This window comes from Miscanthus floridulus, chromosome 8 (assembly GCF_019320115.1).
Source record: "Miscanthus floridulus cultivar M001 chromosome 8, ASM1932011v1, whole genome shotgun sequence".
NCBI lineage: Eukaryota > Viridiplantae > Streptophyta > Magnoliopsida > Poales > Poaceae > Miscanthus > Miscanthus floridulus.
In genome coordinates, this window is record NC_089587.1 from 96,389,291 (window position 1) to 96,411,667 (window position 22,377).

General features: G+C 48.7%; 1 protein-coding gene across 2 annotated transcripts; it reads left to right on the forward strand.

The window, feature by feature from the left end:
- The first annotated feature begins 2,485 nt into the window (after positions 1-2,485).
- On the forward strand, positions 2,486-13,787 carry LOC136477037 (uncharacterized). Of its 2 annotated transcripts, none has more exons than XM_066475046.1 (3): positions 2,486-2,918; positions 12,862-13,219; positions 13,319-13,787. In XM_066475046.1, the coding sequence occupies exons 1-3, from the start codon at positions 2,577-2,579 to the stop codon at positions 13,612-13,614; spliced, it is 996 nt and encodes a 331-aa protein (XP_066331143.1). In that variant the 5' UTR covers positions 2,486-2,576; the 3' UTR covers positions 13,615-13,787. The 2 variants fall into 2 exon arrangements, with proteins under 2 accessions (XP_066331143.1, XP_066331144.1); XM_066475047.1 differs by having other exon boundaries at positions 12,862-13,137; positions 13,319-13,532.
- Positions 13,788-22,377: the final 8,590 nt, after the last annotated feature.

Sequence of the window (22,377 nt, forward strand, 5' to 3'; positions counted from 1 at the left end):
CAATTAAGGGCAAAATCACAAAGTTAGAAAAGCAAGGGCAAAATCACAATTACACATGTGTGTAAGGGGCAAGAACACCATTTTCCCTAACAATATAGTTGATTTGTTTTGCTAAAAAAACAATAGTTGTTTTTTTTTCAAGAGAAAAGAAAGGAACACAAAACAAAACAGTGTTCTATACGTAGAATAGAATGGGTGGAGAATGTGCAATAAAAACAAGCGCAGCAACACGGTACGTGTGGATGGTAGTAGCTGCCTGCGCTTGACATCGTGGGAGCATGTCATGCATGCCATGCGATTGTTGTGAGTGGGGCATTTCTCTGCACGATACGAAACCTTTCTCCGCGCGACCAAGCTTCCGCGCATCGCGTGGCCAGCGACTCCAACACACGCTCGATCCCTTGTTCCCTGTACCATACGCCACCACTGCAGACTGTAAGTACTTCCTCGTTTCAATTTTAACAAAATTTCGCTGAAATTTTACGAATTCCGATAAGTTTGGGTGACCTCCAATAACAGCACCGACCAGCAGAGGCCGTACGTACGTACATCAAGTTCGCTGGAATTGGGACTTTGGAGCTGGCCAAATGCCAATAAGAGCGTGTTTAGTTCCCTAAAGTTGGATATTTGGGCTACTGTAGCATGTTCGTTTTTATTTAGCAATTAGTGTTCAAATATGGACTAATTAGGCTCAAAACGTTCATCTCGCAATTTCCCACCAAACTGTGTAATTAGTTTTTTTCGTCTATATTTAATGCTTCATGCATAAGCCACAAACATTCAATGTGATAGTATAGCACTTTTTGAAATTTGGGATGAAACTAAACACGCGCTAACCGAAACGGGTTCTGGGGCTGACCCACCGGAGCAGGGCCGAATGAACCGAGCCGTCCGATCATGTGCGCTTGCATTGCTAGCTTTTGGGCAGAGCAGAAAGCTGCAGAGCCGTGCTGCCCGTGCATGCCATCACGTCAGAATTTGGCTTCGCTTTTTTTATTCCAAAACAAAGAGAAAAAAAAAACTTTGGCCTCCATCGGAGGACTCCGGCGCACGCAAGTACGAAACGCATTCATATCGCACATGCTGCTGCGCCTGCCACGGCCCGCCCACCGAATTTTTTACTTTTTAGTTTTTTTTTTTGAAAGTTTTTCAAAAATAGAGCTTTGATGAAAAGAATTTAAAAAATGGACCCTAACTCGGCGCCACCTATGCTGGCGCCGAGCTCGGCGCCAGGCCTAGCTCGGCGCCACCGATGCTGGCGCCGAGCCCCTGGGCTAGGACAAACTTACATGAAAGGAAGCTCGGCGCCAGTCACTCTGGCGCCGAGCTCGGCGCCGTAGATGCTGGCGCCGAGTATGCCAAAATGGATATATAAAATTTTGGCTAACACCCTAGTTTTACCGTGAGATGGATATATAAAATTTTGGCTAAGGTCCCGTTTAGTTCCATCCAAAAACAAAAAAAATTTGCGCAATACCCGTCACATCGAATCTTGCGGCACATGCATGGAGTACTAAATGTAGACGAAAAAAAAAATAATTGTACAGTTAGATGAGAAATCGCGAGACGAAACTTTCGAACCTAATTAGTCTATAATTAGACACTAATTGCCAAATAAAAACGAAAGTGCTACAGTACCCCAGACCCAAAAATTTTTGGATCTAAACACGCCCTAAGTCCCTAAATTTACCATGAGATGGACATGCTGAAATTTGTTAAGCCTGGATTTTTACCATGACTTGGACATTGTCAAATTTGATTTTTACCGTAGGACAGACATATGCAAAAATGGCTAAGTCTGAATTTTTGCTATGACTTAAAAACTAGAATTACCATGGATATGTATATTGAATTTTATTGTGACTTGGATATGTTACAATCTGTCTAAATCTATGATTTTACCATGAGATGGACATATGTATATTTACCACGAGCTTTTCGTTCTGTGACTTGGACATATGTCTTCTTTTTCATTTCTCCTTTTTCTTTTTTCCTTTTTTTTTCTCCTCCGGGCTTCGGCCGCTGTTTGGTACTGTTTAAGCTTTTCGTTCCTCTCCCTACACCCGCGCAGCGGAGCGCGTGAATCACCATGCGCCATTGCTCAGAGTCGCAGAGACCAGAGAGGCTCTGATCAGACTACTGCTTCCTCCTTTTCTGTTTACTTGTTTAACTTTTTATTGTAATAAATTTGATTATTTATTTTTTTCTAAAAAATTTTAGATACTTCAATGTATATAACACTAATGAAGTATGCTCAATAAAGAATTATATATATGAAAACTTGATGTATAAAAAAAAATCTTTATAGAAAAAAACGTATAGTTAAAACTACTACAGTAAAAATTCGGTGACGAGTAAACGAAAAAGGCAGTAAAAAAACCTTTGGGGTTTCCGATGAACAGATCCAAGTGCCTCCGTGCTCCGGCTACTTTAACACTGGCCGCTCTTGCAGAAAAACACACAACAGACTGTAAACTGAAGCCCTGGCTAGGCCCTATCCATCCCTTTCAGCACAGCACAGCAGCGCAGCCAAGGAAGACGAAGCCCAAGAGAGAATACCCGAAGCAGCTGCCAGCATGGAGCCACAACGAGGAGAGGAGCAGCTCGCGCGTGGGGCGGGCGGCGGCGGCGTCAACGACGACGCCGGCGCCGCGGCTTGCCTCTGCCCCGCCGCCATCTCCGGCGCGGCGCGGGGTCCTTTGTTCCCACCACGCCACGCGCTGGAGCAGGAGGTGCTGCGCCGCGCCGAGCTGCAGCTGCACGTCGGCGGCGGCGACCGGCGCAGGGAGAGCAAGATGAAGAACCGCGAGTGGGCGGCGCGGTCCCGCGCGCGCAGGCACGCGTACGTCAGCGAGCTGGAGAAGGAGGCGAGCCTCCTCCAAGCCGAGAACGACGAGCTCAGGAAGCTCTGCGAGGAGGTAACATTTTCTTGCCTGAAGCGTAGTAACAGTATAGATGGAGGATAACCAAGGTATTAAGAGGGACAAATTAGAAAAGATGATGAGAAAGGGGGTGTTGAAGCAGTTTTTATTTTTGTCCTAGTTTCGTAAATCGAACTAATAAATTTATACGATTGTCGTGCTGCTCTAGAAAGACTACAGTCGTATCTGATACACATAGGGATTTATATTGGTTCAGACCGAAGCCCTACGTCCAGTCTTAGAATAGATTGAGTGCGTGTCCCTTGTTTAAATGCTGTGAAGTTCTTATAATAGGGGTACAATAATGGTAAAAGAGGTGGTAAAACCTATGCTAGATGACAGCTCGAAGAGAAGCTCTAGGAGCCCAACTGCTATGGATGAAATGGTAGAGGATGAAGAATATGTCTGTCCCGAGGTGGGTGTCCTAGCTGCCCTTATATAGAGTTCGGGGCCAGGACTTGATACAAAGAGGAGGTTCCCCCGACCGAAGGGTCGTGAGCCTGAGGGAGGTCCTAACTAACTTGGCTAATCTACGTCATCTTCTGTTGTCCGTCCGGGTGTGGCCATCGTCATGGTCTTGTGGCCACATTACGGCAGATCGAGACGTGGTGCTACTGTGCTGCCCGTGTCGGGCACTGTAGGCACATCGGTGGTTCGTTAGCCATCCTGTGCAACGCGGTGTCCATCATGATCTTCGTCGTCGCCTCTAGGTTTCCCACGGTGTCGTACCCGTAGCAGGTAGCCGCCCTGGGTCGCCGTTCGCCTAGTCGTTTCGTGGGACTAAGGGCCATGACCCCGATCGTTGGGGTCGGGGCACTCCGCTAGCCAGAGAGGTCTCCAGGTCGAGACCCTTGTCATGGATCCCATCCCATAGTGGGAGAGATCGTACGCGCGTCCTGTCAGTCCGTATTTGGACGGTGGGCATTGTATTCGTGGTCACCACCATGCAACGTGGCGCTGGGGTGGTGCCCGACTGGACCGAGGTGACTGTCGTCACATCGGTCCTTGAGGGGTCGATGTGGTGTGCTTGCCTTCGTCAGAGCAGGCATGTTAAGAAGCAGGGCTCGACCTCTCCTATCCCTCTCAGGGGTCATGACGGGGGAGAGGTCGCGCACTTGAGCATCACGCAGCTATTACTAGGAGGAGTCGTGATCACCCATAGCCTTGGCGCCTAGCCTGCTCTGCTCGGCTTTTGCTAGGTCTCGGTCGTTCGGGCCTTTGCTCTAGCTGTTGTGTTGCGGACTACGCGGTCTGCTAACTAATCGGTGCCTTGAGACCCCCCGAGGTTGTAACCCTAACAGTAGTCCGAGAGTTTTTCGTGATCGTGAAAGCGCTGGTACAGGTGTGCGTTGGAGCGTGGGCGCGTGGTCGTGACTTCGTTGAGCTTCGCCGCCCGACCCCTTGTGGGCCGACTCTTTTTAATGTGGTAGGTGGCCTTTGTGTTTTGTTCCATCCTGACAACGTGATACATGATTGATGAGTCCTGTTGTGCTATCGTACCATGCATTGGGGCCTATGACTCAAGTGGGGCGGAGCTGTCTTGTCGATGCTGTATTGGTCTTCCCTTTGTGAGTCTCGGCATCCCCGTGTTTCGCAGGCGTCCGATGTGGGTTGAGACCTCCCATCGTTTGCCATGCGGCACGGGGATTTTGGCTGCTTGTTTCTCCTTAGGACCTATAAGTAAAGGTTCTCTTACCATTTCGGGTTGCTCTCAACCTGTGACGACAAGTTGATCCTTGTCTCCCTTCCGATGGGTGTCAAAAATGTGGGAGATTGGGAGGGAGCCGCAGGGTCCCGAACTCGCATCTTTCTGAGGCTTCCGGGGGCTGGCAATGCCCTTCCTCCATCTAGTGCTTGAAGGGAACTTGTGAAAGGAGGGGGTCATGCTCGTTGGGCGCATGCTCTATTAGGATAAGGCAATCCTGTTTCTGCCGAGACAGAATTGTCCTGATCTAGAGGCTTCCTGCCTGAGCTCTGTTAGCATTCGTGAACGCCCATGGGTGCCTACTCAGGCGCCCTTGAGCTGGCATGACCTTCGGGCCTTCCCCTACGCTCCCGTGCCCTAGGCACTATCTCGCTATGGGAAGGTCTACGCGTCGCCTGCCCTTCCATGGTGGTAGCGAGGTTACTGGAGATGTTGCCAGTGTGGTGATTTCTAGATTTGCATCGCGGCTTGGCCGTGCCTGCTTCCATAGTTTGATGAGAGAGACCCTTTCTTCAGGTTTACCTGTGTCTCTTGGGTTTCTCGATGGTGGTTGAGTCGTGGTCGCTTGCCCTGGCAATGACACGGGTTGGGATGCCCTCGTTAGCCGAGGATTACCACATGGGTTTTTGAAACATCCTTCATCATGCATGGTCAAGGGGCGGACCACGTGCCTATAGGTGCCTACTTTTGTAGGTCTTTCTGCCAGTCTTGCTGTTATCCCACGATGGGGCTGTCAGCCCTCATTGGTTCGCGAGATTCGATGTGGCAGTGGGCTGGTGACCCAGGATGGTGGGAGGAGATGGTCATGGCTTGGCCACAATCCTTATCGGGGGTGCATGGGCCCTGCTCCTTTTTCCATGGCATCTTTCTCGACCTAAGGGGTTGTGATGCCGGTCCGCAAGTGACTTCAGTTTTGCCCCACATGGGGAGAGGCTTGTCCACCGTAACCACATGGTCAGAGCGGTGCGTCTTGTCGAGGTCAATGGGTAATTCGAGTGGGGCCTGATATCCTCCCCAATCGACGTGGAGTTCGGCTGCGCCTCATGCAAGACATCTCATAAATCATTGTCCGTCAATCTAGCCAGTCCCCAACCGCCTCTGCAACGGCTAGAGGGCAAGATGCCTTCCTCCCAGAGGGGGTCAACCTAGGAGACTTCAAAGCGGACAACTCGAACATAGGGAGAGATGGTCGTGTGGCTCCACACCACCAATTAGAGCCATAGGGGCCCATCTCCTCTCTACCCCTATCTCTTTTGTGGCCTTGAGCCCTCCTAAGGGCTGGCCCAAGGATGGGTTCCTAAGCATGACACGGAGTCGCGGTCATGGCATGTTGCCCTGCATGTGGATCCAGGGGCTCATAGCCTCCTTGATCATGATGTGGCTTAAAGGCGCTCATTCATGCGTGAATACGTGGCGCGCCGCGCCGCGTGGTTGCTGTGGCGCGGCGGTTCGCTTGCCGAGGGTCTGTGGGACTTGCTCTAGGGTGGACTCCGTGAGGGAGCGGTTCACATTCACAATCGCTGCCACATATACGACCCCTTCGGTTCGCATTCCCTTACCTTGTTTTTGGCCTTCCACTATCGCGCGCTGCAATCGAGGGAGGAACGGAAGGGAATCGAACTTTGAGGGATTTACCTAGGAGGTACGTAGTTGCCGGTGGCCACTTGGTGCCGTCTCCCTTCGCCACTGTCTTTGCCTTCGCCTTTGCCTATGTCAAGGATGAGTGATTGGGTACCTTTGACGATGACGGAGGTATGGCTATTGTGGTTTGTCGAGGATGGTCTTCTTCTGCCGAAGGGAGTCACCAGGTAGAGGGCCGCCGCCAGTGAAGTGCTTCCCAATCCATGGCCTGAGGAAGTGGTGTCCTTCACCGACTTCCACGAGCGTGGCTTTGGGATTCTGGCATCGGATTTCCTCCGTGGGTTCCTTCAGGAGCACGGCATCCAGATGCAGCATCTTCCTCCTAACGGTGTGCTACAGCTAGCAGGCTTCGTGGTCGTCTTCGAGGCTTTTCTTGGGATAGAGCCCAACAAAGACCTATTCTAGTGGCTCTTTGAGGTTAAGAGCCGGCGGGTGCTAGGGTCCACCGGTGGAGCATTGGCCCCCATGGGTGGGATGAACATCTAGATGCGTTCTAGGGTGTCCCACTCCTACCTATGCCTACCATTGAGGAGCTCAAACTCCTATTGGCACAAGAACTGGTTTTACATTCGTGATGACGCCTCCGCCACCTTGCTTCCCTTCTCAATCGCTCACTTGGTGAGGTCGGCCTCCTAGGGTCTAGTGTGTGAATGGAGGCGTCAGGTGGAAGTGGCGAAGATCCTAGAGATCCTCAAGGGCTGAGTGTTGGCCGGTCTCTATTATGTTGTGGTCCTTCATGTCATGGTCGAGCGCCGATTCCTTCCACTGAAGCGACGGGTTCATTTGCTGTGTGACTATGTTGGGGCCGAAGACCCGACTCATGAGGCTATGGAAGAGCTTGAAGACAACGCGATTGTGGAACGTCTGGCCGAATAGGATGGCATAGGGGTCGTAGTTTCGACCAGGTGCGCCGTCAAGGCATTTTTGGTGAGTCATCGCCCTGACCTGGTAAGTTGCCCTTCCTTTTGTTTTTCCTTTTTGACCTCAGCTCGCATTGGTCGAGTGGCTGCTGAGGTGGCTTGTTTCTAGCAGCCCGTTCCATTGTTCTGCTCTTGTTTCGGCATTCTTTGCCTTGAAGGCGATGACATCGCCGCCCAAGAGCGGGCGGTCGCTGGTGATCGGAGGCGGTCTTAGGTGTGAGGGTCGATCAAGAGGATGGAATGGTGGAGGCGTGGGGCTCTGCTGCTGCGCGAAGGCGGCGCTGACAAAAGCGAGAGTCTGGACGGTGATTCTAATAAGGAATCGAGGGTGCTTCGGCGTGTCCTTGCTGAGTCCCGGAGGTCTAGAGATGGGGCCAGGTCGAGCAGCGGGAGTGGGGTGACATGTGCCGCAAGCGAGGACCGGATTGCAAGGAAGCGTTCGGCTTTGTTGCCGTTGAGGGGGCCAAACTCAAGGCACCCTTGCGCCACCGATCGTGGTGGTCTAGGTCTTTCGTCGTCGACTTCGATCGGCTCATCTTTGACTGGCTTGTAGCCGTCCAACTACACGACAAGGGGTGGTGAGCGGCCAGAGGCCGTCGCTGTCATCGTGGCCGATAATGCCTCATCGGCTTCTGGTTCCGCGACGTCTGATGCCACGACCATGGTCGCGGTTCCGCTTTCGGGGCGAGGTGTGATGAGTCTTGTGAACTGCCCTAGGAGGTATGTCACCCCCTAGCTTTCTTCTTTCAATGGCAAAACCAGTGTTGTCTTCTTTCTCGTGTCCTTAAAGGATTACGTTGCAGGAAGGTTCTCCCCATGTTCATGATTGCTAAGCCATCGGGGTTTGTGAATCCACCTTGTGGCTGGGCCCTTCATCGGGCCATGGCGAGGTAGTGGTTACCATGGCCTGGCACCTTCCTCTTATGACCCTATGCTCGCCAGCCGAGGGCGAATGCTATTCTGACGTTGGAATAGCAGCAGATACGATCGAAGGGGAGGTGTCGGGCGCTGGCGAGGCCGAGGTGACCGCCGCCCTGGAAGGAGGGCCAGGCTTGTCGCCCGTCGTCGATCCTTTGTTCATAGGGTCGGCCGCTGATCGCTTTGGTGGACCTGCCCTAGTTCTCCAAGGGGAGGAGGCCGGTCCTCGTGAGGATCCCTTCGTTTGGCCACATCGCTCGGATCCCCACGAGGCCCTGTTCGAGATGCACGACATGGCCGAACAGGCTGCATGGGGTGGAGCTCATAGAGTCATGAGGTGGTCATCGTGACCCTTTCAAAGCTGATCGATATGGCCACTGCGGTCACTAGGCTGAGCGCGAAGACCCAACGGTTGATGGCCGAGGAGGTCACACCTCGCGAATAAGTGTGTCCTTACCGCTCTGTTTTGCCCTTTGGGCCTGCTGCGTGGGTTTCTCCTTTGGTTGAATGATGTGGTTATCTTTCTCTTCTCTTTCAGGAGCTGATGAGGACATCAGAAGAGAAATCCCGGTTTCTGCGTTTGGCACATGTTCTATCGAAGCGTCATGACATCTAGGGTTGGTCACGGATCCGGCTTGATGCGAGAAGAGAGTGAACGGGCGGCTCAGCCGCTGGGACGATGGCAAACGGTGCTGTGCCGTGGGTCTTGTGTTTGTATGTCCACGAGTGTAGCCCTCGCGAGTGAGCCATGTCCGGCTGTGTGCACGAACCAGATCGAGTCACTCGAGACTAGCGTGCTACTAGGACATACTGTGTGGGCATCATGTTATCTGGTTTGCTCTGTGGGTCACCTTAAGCTCCTATGACTATTGGTGAGCTTATATGTGTATGTGGATGTGCTTAGGAGGTGTGGCTAAGGTCAAAATAGATGCGACCGACCAATGTGCCGAAAGCTGCTAATGAGCTGATCGCCGTAGCTCGGGGCACTTTGAGTCCTCAAGCGCTGGCTCACGGTGAGGTTGCTGCTCACGGCGCCACGAGCCCTCGAGCATTTGCTTGCGACTGAGTTGTCATAGTCCCTAAGCCGTGGGCTAATGGGGACGCTTTTTTACTTCTTTGAGTGGTCGTAGTCGGCGTGGATCGGCCTCTTGGGTAGCCTCGAGTCGGTCCTTGCTTGCTTGACATCCGTGTGGGGCTTAGGAGCCCCCCATGATGACTTCTTTGCTCCTGGCTTGATGTGGCTTTTGGCCAGGAGAGCTCGTGCGTTCTGGCACTCGAGCCTTTTTGGTGCGACGATGTCGCTGTCGTCGCGTCTCCACTTCCGGGTGAAGCTGCCGCTTCTAGCGAGGGATCGTCACGATCTGTCGTTGTGGAAGCTGGCTTTGAGCACAACGTGGTTCGACCCGCTCATCGCAGCGTGCGGTGCGCTCGGGGAGCCTGCTTCCTCGGATGCATGCGCCTTTGAGCGAAGGTTGGCGGTCCTCCAAAGCATGTTGTGCAGCTGGCCCGCCATGTAGGATTGGATCCTGGTTTCGGGGTTGACCCTGTGTGGTGTGATGCCCGTTGGTGGCTTGATTTCTGATGACGATGTCGCGTGGCGTCGGATAGTTTTGTCGTTCGTGCGCGCCCTGGCTTGTTGCGTTCCGATGGTGGAGACGCTGTTCGAGGCATGATTCTATCGTGGGAGCTTATGTCGGGCATTGCCCCGCTAGTTCAGGCGGTCTCGTGGTTCCCAGCGGGGATGTGGCCTTCGCGGGCCATTCCCCGAGTGAGGTCGTTGTGAGCCGCGACCATCTGGCTTTCTGGGTGGAAGGCCTGGCTGTGGCTAGTGATGAGAGAGGGCCTCGGGCCCCCTACATAGGTAAACTCTGGGATGCAGCCCCCGTGGGTAGTTCTGAGAGTGCGCTCGCCATAGGCCACGGGACCCAGATTCTCGAGGTAGAAGTCTAGGCCGTGGCCAAGGGCGGACGTGGGCGCCACCCCTTTGGTGTGGTTAACCACATGGTTCCCTAGAAGGATGTGGCTGGTTGAGGCCATTCCTCGGGCGAGTTCGTTGTGAGCCGTGGTCCTTTGGTTTCTCGGACGGGAAACTTGGCCACGACTTGCGACGAGCGAGGGTACTGGCCCCTCTGGGTAGGTGAACTCTGGGATGCAGCCCCCGAGGGCAGTTCCGGGAGTGTGTCCACCACGGGCCACGAAACTTAGATTTCCAAGGTGGAGGTTTGAACTATGGCTAATGGCGGACACGGGCGTTGGCCCATTAGCGCCGATGAACCCGTAGTTTTCACAGTGGATGTGACCGCTGTAGGCCATTGCACCAGCGAATCCACCGACAGTGCGAGGAACCATCGCTTCCTTCCTCAATCAAACGAGAGTGCGCGACTATCCCCTAACTTGCACACCAACTGTCGGGGCTTCGTAAACCGGACTAGTAAATTTATACGATTGTCGCGCTGCTCTAGAAAGACGATGGTTGCATCCAATTGAGACGAGAATTTATACTAGTTCAGGCCAGAGCCCTACGTCCAGTCTCAAAGAAGATCGAGTGCGTGTTTCTTGCTTGAATGCTCTGAAGTTCTTACAATAGGGGGTTCAAGAATGGTGAAAGAGGTGGTAGAACCTATGCTAGACGAGGAGTAACCCAAAGAGAAGCTCCAGAAGCCCTACTGCTATGGATGGAATGGTAGAGGATGAAGAATGTGTCTGTCCTGAGGTGCGTGCCCTAGCTGCCCTTATATAGAGTTTGGGGCCAGGGCTTGATACAAAGAGGAGGTTCCCCTGACCGAAAGGTTGTGAGCCTGAGGGAGGTCCTAACTAACTTGGCTTGCAAGCTACGCCATCTTCTGGTGTCCGTCCGGGCGTGGCCATCGTCATGGTCTTGTGGCCATGTTGCGGCAGATCGAGATGTGGTGCTACTGTACCGGCCGTGGCGGGCACTTTAGGCACATCGGTGGTTCGTCAGCCGTCCTATGCAACGCGGTGTCTATCATGGTCTTTGTCGTTGCCTCTAGGTTCCCCAGGACGTCGTACTCATAGTAGATAGCCGCCCCGAGTCACCGTTCGCCTGGTTGCTTCGTGGGACTAAGGGCCATGACCTCGATCGTTGGGGTCGGGGCACTCCGCCAGCCAGAGAGGTCTCCAGGTCGAGACCCTTGTCATGGATCCCATCCCATAGTAGGTGTGATCGTATGCATGTCCTGTTGGTCTGTATTTGGACGGTGGGCATCGTACCCGTGGTCACCACTGTGCGACATGGCGCTGGGGTGGTGCCGGACCGGACCGAGGTGACAGTCGTCACATCGGTTCTTGAGGGGTCGGTGTGGTGTGCTTGCCTTCATCAGAGCAGGCACGTCAAGAAGCAGGGCTCGACCTCTCCTGTCCCTCCTAGGGGTCGTGACTGAGGAGAAATCGCGCACTTGAGCATCACGCGGCTATTGCTGGGAGAAGGAGTCATGATCACCCACGGCCTTGGCGCCTAGCCCGCTCTGCTTGACTTTTGCTGGGCCTCGGTCATTCTGGCCTTTGCTCTAGCTGCTGTGTTACGGGCCACGAAGCCTGCTAACTAATCAGTGCCTTGAGATCCCCGAGGTTGTTACTCCGACACCTCTCAACCTTTTTTAAGATGGAATATAGGGAAAGCGTGATTTTATTAGGAGAACTGCTCGAGCTGATGCTCGTAAATGTGTTTTTAAATTTCTAGGAGGCTGCTGCTCGGAGAGCTGCAACCTTGCTACTGCAGCAAAAGCAATGTATGATGATACCATATGCTTTGCATCTTCATCCAAAGAAGATACAATTTTAGTTTTACTCTTAGCCAAATTATCTAAAGTTTAACCAAGTTTTTTATTAAAAGTGTCAATATTTATAACATGAAGTAGTTATTTTTTTTAAATATATATATTTAATGACAAATCTCGTGATATCCAATTGGTATTATAAATATTGATATTCTTTTTACCTAAATCAATGGAGCGTGAGATTATTTGACTAGCCACTGTACTATTTCAAAAAGAACCTAACTTTCATCTTATCGAGAAGTCCAATAATATTAACTAATATTTATGATGTAATAAGTATTGTTAGGTTAATCATGAAATATGCTTTCATAGTAAATATATTTAAAATATAAATATTGATATTTATTATACAAATCTAGTTAATTTTGAGATTATTTCATTCCTCGAAAAATAAGATCTATATTTTTTGGGATGAGAGAGTAAAATTGTATTCTCTCCATCCCAAATTATAAGTCATTCTAATGTTTCTAGGAGAACCAAATCGTCTCTAGTTTAACTAAATTTATATAATAAAATAATAACATTTATGATATCAACTAAGTATTATTAGATTCTTCATTAATTATATTTTCATAGTATACATACGTGATGTTATAAGTCTTTTTAATTCTCTTTATAATTTTAATTAACTTGATATGTTTGAACTCTGCGAAGCATGAAACGACTTATAACTTAGCGAGATATTAAATTTTTCCTCAGACAGAGAAAATATCTAAACCCACCTACGGAGTACTACATCATAACTACTCTTTTAACCACCCGGAAATCCCTGCCTCCTCCTTGCTTCTGGCACTGTTCTTTTTCTTTTTCCCCTTTATTTTCTTTTCCTTTTCCGTTTCCTTTTCCCGCTTTAATTATTACTTGCTTCTGGCACTGTTCATTTGCCCGCCCGGGATCCCTGCCTCCTCCTTGCTTCTGACACTGTTCATTTGCTCCCTGCGCCGGCACATGTGGAGCAGCTCGCGCGTGGGGCGGGCGGCGGCGGCAGCGTCAACGACGACGCCGGCGCCGCGGCTTGCCTCTGCCCCGCCGCCATCTCCGGCGCGGCGCGGGGTCCTTTGCTCCCACCACGCCACGCGCTGGAGCAGGAGGTGCTGCGCCGCGCCGGGCTGCAGCTGCACGTCGGCGGCGGCGGCGGCGACGACCGGCGCAGGGAGCGCAAGATGAAGAACCGCGAGTCGGCAGCGCGGTCCCGCGCGCGCAGGCACGCGTACGTCAGCGAGCTAGAGAAGGAGGTGAGCCTCCTCCAAGCCGAGAACGACGAGCTCAGGAAGCTCTGCGAGGAGGGAACATTTTCTTGCCTGAAGCGTAGTAACAGTATAGCCAGCCGCATTTGATTTCTTACTCTTAGTCTCTTAGAGGTGTGGGTGGCTGGCTCATTTTATTTGCTTTGCCCCTCTGCATCTGCACGCGCAGCTGAAGGAGGCCGCGGAGGTGGCGGCGCCCGCGACGAGAAGAGCTCCCCAGCTGCTTCGGAGGACGTCCTCCGCGCCACCCTAGCCTCTGCGTTGCATCCATCCGGTCGTTCGTCCCGGTTTGGAGAGGCGTGGTTGCCATTTCCGTACGGCCGGCGGCCGGGGCGGCGGAGAAGGATGATGGAGAGTGATGGAGACGGAGGACAGGGGTGGTCGCTGGCTCTGCGCATCTGCCTGGACAGAAATGGTAAACGCCGGTTCCTCAAACACACCGCGATTCGGGGAAGACGCCGATGAATGATTGGATGGAGGCTGCTGGCCTGTGTGGACTGTGGCGGCGGCAGGGGAGTAGGGTAGGGCTGGGTCCGGACTGGACTGGCAATGACTGGCCGGGTGCACGCCCCACGATGCACTGTGGCATGAAATGATACTGTAATGCGAGATGCTGCCTGTGACCGCAAATATTCGTTTGCCCATTTTCCTTCTGTACCCTTTACGTTTCTTCGTCGTCCCCACTCATGGCTGGTGGCCATTGCGCTCGCGTGCTCGCCAATAGCGTTAGATTCACGTGCAAGTACTAAAAATAAACGGTCATGTGGTCATAAATGGACCGCCCATGCGTTGCATCTATCATCGAAACAGGCACGCATGCGCACCTTCTGTCAAAAAAATGTTGTTCTAGCTATAAATTTAGACAAGTACTGTATTTATTATGAAGATTTATAGGTTATGCCGGCTACTGCCTCGGCAGCAGCTGCCACTATCGCTTTCGCTATGTTTTGCCGGGCATACGCCTCTGCGTCCCTCGCGTTGGCAGCAGCACCGTCGTACCAGCCATTCCTACCTCCGTGTCCTGGAAGATCCTCGAGAAATTTCATCCCCGTCGTCGTTGTCCATTCTTTAATTCGCGTGAAGCCAAAACAATAGTAGTCGGCAGTGATTTGCAGTACCTCAGCAGCTCTATCGCTAGCTAGAGTGTATTTTTCCGGTACTTATATTCATTTCAATCTGCATATATTAGGACAGATTAAGCTACGTGTACCTCATCAGCTCTATCGCTAGCTAGAGTATATTTTTCCAGCACTTATATTCATTTCAATTTAGATATATTAGGATAGATTAAGCCATTAAGGCGTAAGTTAAGTTCAGTTTCCATCTTAATCCACCTTAATACATATAAATTAAGCTAGATATACACAAGTACATCTAAACAAACGCTTAAACTATTCTAGGACGACTAATCTACTCACTCTATTTTAAATTGTAAGATGTTTTGTGTTTTTAGATACCTAATTTTAGCTATCTAGAAAAGTCAAAGTGCCTGTTCCCAAAATTTTGCAAAATTTTTCAAGATTCCCCGTCACATCGAATCTTTGGACGCATGCATGAATCATTAAATATAAATAAAAAATAAAATTAATTATACAGTTTAGACGAAATTCACAAGACGAATCTTTTAAACCTAATTAGACTATGATTGAACACTAATTGTCAAATAACAACGAAAGTGCTACTGTACTATTTCCCAAAAAAACGCCAACTAACCAAGGCCAAAATGTGTCTTACTATTTGAAAAGGGTAGTAGTACGCTACTACATTAACCAAAACTTTGTGCTGGTTGCCAACACTTCTAACACGTCTATAATACTACTGTAAACAAAAATGTCAAATCATCGTGCATAATCATGGCCACTTGGCAAGCAAGCGTCACACATCACCATGAAAGGGTAGCCTACTGACCGACCTTTTTATTTGCGGCCTTGCGGGTGATCGATTACTAAAGCACCCATCATACTATGGACCGCCCATGCAAATTTCGTGCTGCACTTGAACCGGGCAGCAATCGTGGATTCGACCCACTTTTTTAATTCCTCGCTGCACGGAAATTTTTTATTTTTAATCTTTTCTTAATCAATATTTTAATACTAATCCCAAAAAAAAGTTTTTGCAAAACTGACCCTTTTGTCGCGCCAGTACGGCTGACGCGACAGTACCACACTGTCGCGCTACATGCACTGGCGCGACAAGGGGAGTCACGTTGGCCTCGATGGTTGACCGGAGCTGGCGTGGAGGAGCGTGGGTCCTGCACTATCTCGCCACCGACTCTGGCGCGACAAAGCTGTCAGACTGACTTAGGTTTTCGCTGGCCCGGCATATTTCTTTTCTCTCTCTTTTTCTCTCGCCGTGTCCACGCTTTGCTCGCGAAGCCGCGCGCTGCCACCGCCCCACGAGCATGCCTAGGCCGCCGCCACTGCCACCGCGCCACCCCGTCCCCTCCCTCTCCCTCTCCATCTCCATCTCCCTCCATTCCTGACGCGGTGAGGGAAGAGAAGGGCGTAGCCTGGGCGCCAGCGTCGTCGGCAGGCCTACACCGTCACCCTGGCACCTCCGGCAGTTCTCTCCGTCTCCGGTCGCCGCAAGCGAGTTCAGCAGCTGCTGGTGGTACTCCTAATGTCGACGGGGATCCCGATCTTCCATCAGGTGATGGTAACTATCGTTGCGGCGGAGAATGACACACCGATTCGGCTTCAGATCGAAAGATCAAACCCTACAATCTTAGCACCACAGCTTCTCTGGTTATCAACCGAGTCACGGACTAGGTTGACCTCGCCAAGAAGGCTAATCCCTGCCTGTGCAACGAAGAACACAAGCAAGAACAAGAAAGAACGCAACCAAATTGCAGATGAATGATTAAACTCACGAAGTTGGGGTCTCACAAACCGATGAACGACGAAACTGTTCTTGACAGATTAATCTAAGCAAAACCCAAACCCTAATGGAGGAGCTGTTTATGAAGACTCTAGGGTCGTGCAAGACCCCTGGACGCGCCCCTAATGGGCCCAAACTCGATACATGGTCCAACGGATCAAAAGACGGTGTCGCAGCACCCTGGCAGATTCTGGACGCTGACTTGTTTCGATGATCCCCGTTGATTCCGAATAGCTTTTGACGTGAAACCACTTGGATTGGCTTCCTTATCAAATTAGCTTTCCATCCATATGCGGATCATCGAAAACGGAGTCCGGATGCGTCCTGGGTGACCAGTTTAAGGCAGACTGATCCTGGAGGCCGAGGCAGACTCGAATTCTTGTTGGACTGGGCCTCCGGCTTGTGTTGGACGTCCTTACTGGTCATCATCACCTCCACCACTTCCTCTAAGTCCTTCATGACCCTCTCCAATGTTCCTAAGCAAGATAACATCATTAGGTAGTAGTCTATTCTCAAAAGTATGAAAAGTATCGCTTAAGAACGAGCTCACCTCTAAATTTAGTTGTTGCTTTCGAGCCCGGGTCATTGGACCTTGCATGACGGTTGAAGGATCAGCGGGTACCTCTGAAGAAATGATGTCCTCATTATCCTCCCCCTCTTGAATTGGAGTCATCCTCGACTCAAGCTTATCTTCTTCTCCCAAATAAGGTTTCAAATCTGCAATGTTAAAGGTGGGACTAACCCCGAACTCGGTGGCAATTCAAGTTTGTAGGCATTATCATTTATTTTCTCAATAATCTTATAAGGACTAGCTGCTCTTGGTATTAATTTAGACTTACATAGCTCAAGAAATCTATCTTTTCTTAAATGTAACCAAACCAAATCACCCGGTTCAAGTTTAATCTCTTTTCTACCTTTATTACCAGCAATTCTATACTTTTCATTCATGCTTTCAATATTTGCTTTAGTTGTTTCATGCAACTTACGAATAAAATCAGCACGCTCTCTAGCATCACTATGTATTCTCTCAGTGGTAGGTAAAGGAAAAAGATCAATAGGAGCACGGGGGTTAAAACCATACACTATCTGAAAAGGACTTACCTTGGTGGTGGAATGTTCCGCCCTGTTATATGTAAACTCCACATACGGCAAACACTCTTCCCACATCTTCAAATTGCGCTTCAAAATAGCTCTCAACATGGTGGACAATGTTCGATTCACAACCTTAGTTTGCCCATCAGTTTGGGGATGATATATTGTAGAAAACAACAGCTTGGTCCCCAATTTATTCCACAACGTGCGCTAAAAATGACTTAAGAATTTTGCATCACGATCTGAAACAATAGTAGAAGGCATACCATGCAAGCGAACGATTTCTTAAAAGAAAAGGTCAGCAATATGAACAGCATCGTCGCTCTTATTTCAAGGAATAAAATGTGCCATCTTAGAAAAACGATCAACCACCACAAAAATACTATCCCTCCCCCTCTTAGTCCTTGGCAATCCCAACACAAAATCCATAGATATATCTGCCCAAGGAGTAGAAGGAACAGGAAGAGGCATATACAAACCATGTGGGTTCAACCGTGACTTAGCTTTTTGACATGTGGCACACCGAGCCACATACCGCTCTACATCTCGCCTCATCCTTGGCCAAAAGAAGTGTGTGGACAACACCTCCTCCATCTTCTTAGCACCAAAATGTCCCATCAATCCGCCTTCATGTGCCTCCTGCAACAACAAAAGACGAACAGAACCAACTGGAATGCATAGGTGGTTAGCTCTAAACAAAAACCCATCGCTGATCATAAACTTATTCCATGTGCATCCCTCTCTATAATTAAGCAACACATCCTTAAAATTAGGATCAAGCACATATTGTTCTTTAATGGATTGAAGACCAAAAATCCAGCAATCAAATTGGGACATCAATGTATATCTTCTACACAAAGCATCAGAAATCACATTATCCTTCCCTTTCTTGTGTTTGATAATATATGGAAAAGATTCAATAAATTCAACCCATTTAGCATGCCTACGGTTCAGATTATTTTGAGAGCGAAGATACTTAGGCGATTCATGATCAGAATGAATAACAAATTCTTTAGGCCACAAATAATGATGCCATGTCTCCAAAGAACAAACAAGTGCATACAATTCTTTATCATACGTGGAATAATTAAGAATAGGACCATGCAATTTTTCGCTAAAGTAAGCAACTGGTTTTCCATCTTGCATCAAAATACCACCAATGCCAACTCCACTAGCATCATATTCTAGCTCAAAAGTCTTACCAAAATTTGGAAGTTGCAGCAATGGTGCGTGTGTAAGCTTGTCCTTCAAAGTGTCAAAGGACTCCTCTTGTGCCTCTCCCCAATGAAACACCACTCCTTTCTTCGTCAACTCATGCAATGGGGCAGCAATGGTGCTGAAATCTTTGACGAAGCGGCGGTAGAATCCTGCAAGACCAAGAAAACTCCTCACCTGTGTGACGGTTTGGGGAACTGGCCAGCTCTTTATGGCTTCAATTTTTATCTCATACACCTCAATTCCCTGTGAAGTTACAACATAGCCAAGAAAAGAAACTCGATCCGTGCAAAAGATGCACTTCTCAAGGTTACCAAATAAACGTGCATCGCGTAAAGCATTAAAAACAGCACGCAAGTGATCCATATGTTCATCAAAAGACTTGCTATAAATCAATATATCATCAAAGTAAACTACCACAAAATATCCAATAAAAGCTCTTAAAACCTCATTCATTAAGCGCATGAAAGTGCTAGGTGCATTTGTCAAACCAAAAGGCATTACTAACCACTTATACAACCCGAATTTGGTTTTAAACGCAGTTTTCCATTCATCTCCAAGTTTCATTCTAATTTGGTGGTAGCCACTTCGCAAGTCAATCTTAGTGAAAATTATAGAACCACACAACTCATCTAACATGTCGTCTAGCCTAGGAATAGGATAACGATACCGAATGGTAATATTATTGATGGCTCTACAATCAACACACATACGCTAAGTTCCATCTTTTTTAGAAACCAAAAGTACAGGAACGACACAAGGACTAAGGCTTTCACGTACATACCCGCGGTCCAAAAGATCTTGGACTTACTGCTGAATTTCCTTAGTCTCCTCAGGATTGGTTCGATAGGTAGCTCGGTTGGGCAAGGTTGCTCCCAGAATCAAATCGATTTGATGCTCTATCCCTCTCATAGGTGGCAGTCCCGGGGGTATCTCAGCTGAAAAAATGTCCTCATACTCCTGCAAAAGGTTAGTGACAGCAGGAGGTACTGAGCTAACAATATCATCAAGCGAAAACATAGCTCGTTTGCATACCAAAGCATAGCAAATATCATCATTAGAAATTTCAGCAAAGTCACATTTTGTTGTAAGCATAACACCACCCTTCAATTTAATCCCCTCAGCCTTAGAAATAGATGTAGACTTATCCTTTTTAGGTGGGAAAATAGAATTAACAACTTGTTGATTTTCAGATTGAACATCATTGAAACTAGCAGCGCGTTCTCTATCAGCTTGTACAATTTGAGTAGAGGTCAAAGGTACCAAAGTAATTTTCTTTCCTTTATGCACAAAAGTGTATTTATTACTTCTACCATGGTGTGTAGCATCATTATCATGTTCCCAAGGATGATCCAATAAGAGTGAATAAACTTGCATAGGTACCACATCACAATCAACAGAATCAGCATAAGAACCAATGGAAAATGAAACTCTACAAGTTTGTGTTACCTTTGCTTTACCAGAATCATTTAGCCACTGAATATGGTATGGACGTGGGTGTGGGCGTGTGGTCAAGCCAAGCTTCTTGACTAAATTAGAACTCACCAAATTGTTGTAGCTACCTCCATCAATAATGACATGTGCTCGACGGTCGCTGATGACAAAGAAAATCTGAAACAAGTTATGGCATTGTAGCTTCTTAGGTTGCTGGACTTGTGAGCTGAGCACCCGCTGTACAATGATGCTCCTATAGGACGCCGTGGCCTCATCACCAAGGACTTCGCCGTCCTCCACATCTGCATCTTGGTCTTCTTCATCCTCAATGTCAAAGGTGCTGATGTAACCATCTTCTGTAGCAATATATGCCCGCTGACTTGGGCAGTCCTTCTACACATGGCCAATGCCATGGCAGCGGTGGCACTGAATACCCGAAGTGCGTCCCGTCGATGCAACGGATGAGGAACTCTTGGTAGGCACCTGCAAAGAATTTTTACCTGAATCTGAATGTCGTGCGGGAGGTGCCTTAGGTGTAGCAAAAACTCCAGAGGCTGTTGGTCGCTTGCTCGCTGGTGGAGGCGTCCAAAAAGTGGTTGGCTTGGTTAGCCCCGAAGATGGTGCCGAGCATGGCATGTATGTGCTGGTGCTGACCTTGCTCTTGCCCTGCTGTTCACGCCTTTGCAATTCCTTTTTTGCAAGCATAGCAAACTGAAACAACTGGTTGACAGTGTTAAATTCTTTATAATCAACAATGCCCTGAATCTCATGCCTCAAACCCAAATAAAAATGACAAATGGCATCTTTGTTTCCCTCCACAACACTACAACGCATCAATCCCTTTTGGAGCTCACCATAGTAATCCTGTACAAATTTATCTCCTTGTTCTAAACGCATCAATTTCTTACGCAAGTCTCTATGATAAGAAGGAGGAACAAAATGATCATGCATAGCTACCTTAAGTTCTTCCCATGCACCAGGTAAAGCATCCTGTGCAGCTAGCCCATTCCACCAAATAATGGCAAAATCCTTAAACTCACTAGTAGCTTGTCTAATTCTATGCTGCTCAGGTACAAGGTGGGCACTAAACTTTTGTTCTACCATCATCTCCTAATCAAGATATCCCTCAGCATCATAATGACCCAAAAAATATGGTATTGTGAACTTAATTTTAGCATAAGGATCATCGGGCACACGGTGATTATTACCTTGACGGTGGTGGTGGACACCACCCATACCTGTCGTGTTGCGGCGAAGACGTTGTCGTAATCTCTCTTGTCGAAAAGCTGCTCGACCTTTGTTCCCATTGGCATCATACACCATGTCTTGACCATCGGTGTTGCTGCCGGAGACGTCGTTGTTGCCCGCCACAAAGGTTTCCAACTCAGTAACCTTGTCGGTTAGCGTGGAAATTCGCTTGTCCAATCTCTCCATGCTATTGCCAATGTTGAGTTCAATGAGTGCGTCAGTGACGGCCTTCCTGACGGCCTCATTCAGCCTTTTTTGGGCATCCTCTACAACAGCTTGTAGTTGCTCTTGACTGACACGCTCATTGAAACCCTTAGGATTATTATCTCTAGTCTGTTCACCTCCTGCCATTGAAAACATAAAAATAGGAACAAACAGGTGAAAGTTATCCCTACCAAATGACTACGTGGTTGCAGTGGTGTCACTTTTCATAGCAAGTGGAAGCGTCTTACCAAGCTCTTATAAAGTTCTTACCAACACAAACAGTAGACGGTACAACCGGCGGCTGGTTCATGATACCTGTGAGGCAGTGGTACCGAGATTGCAAGACCCTTTGTCTGTACTGATTTGAATAGTTTGTGGAGCTTGGAAGGCACACGAAGAATAATATGTATATCTGGCACACAAGTCAGTAATAGAAAGTAATGCTGAATTATAGTCCAAAGTACCTGTTCTCATTGCTGGTCTAAAGTGTTGCAAGTACCAAGTGTGTGACAAAAGTCTGGTGGATAGCAAGGTGATAGGTGTGAGAAAAACAAGTATGGTGGATGGAGACAGCAACACAAACAAGGAACCAGACAACACACGCTAACACAACTCACTTTGGCCTTCTCTATGTGCTCCTCTAAATATTGTTCCTCTTTTGCCCCTCTTTTTTTCTATTTTTTGGGCTGTCGTTGTTTTTTTGGGAAATTTTAACTTTTTTATTTTATTTTTTTATATTTTTCCTTTACTTAGGAGCACAAAAGAAGTAACCACAAAAAATATGAGCTCAAACAAGTGAAAGACGTGGCCTGTGGAATTTTCAGAAAACTGGATCAAAATCGACAAAAGCCTTGTGACCACGAAAAGAGGATCTTGTGACCACTTTTTGACCAATCTAAAAATTTTGAGCCCTAATAAAACGGGGTTGGACGGATCTGAAATTTTTTTTGATCAATTTGCATATATAGAATGTCGAAAACGAAGTTCGTATGCGAAAACTAGACCAGTTTTAAGAATTGGCTCCGAATTAGAGGACAAAACGGAAACAATATGTGCAAAATTGGTCACAGCAGCCAAGATTTGATGGAAACGATGGGGAAAAACACACAAACTAGACTCTAACATGACCTAGCCAGCAACAAGACCTCGACCAGGACA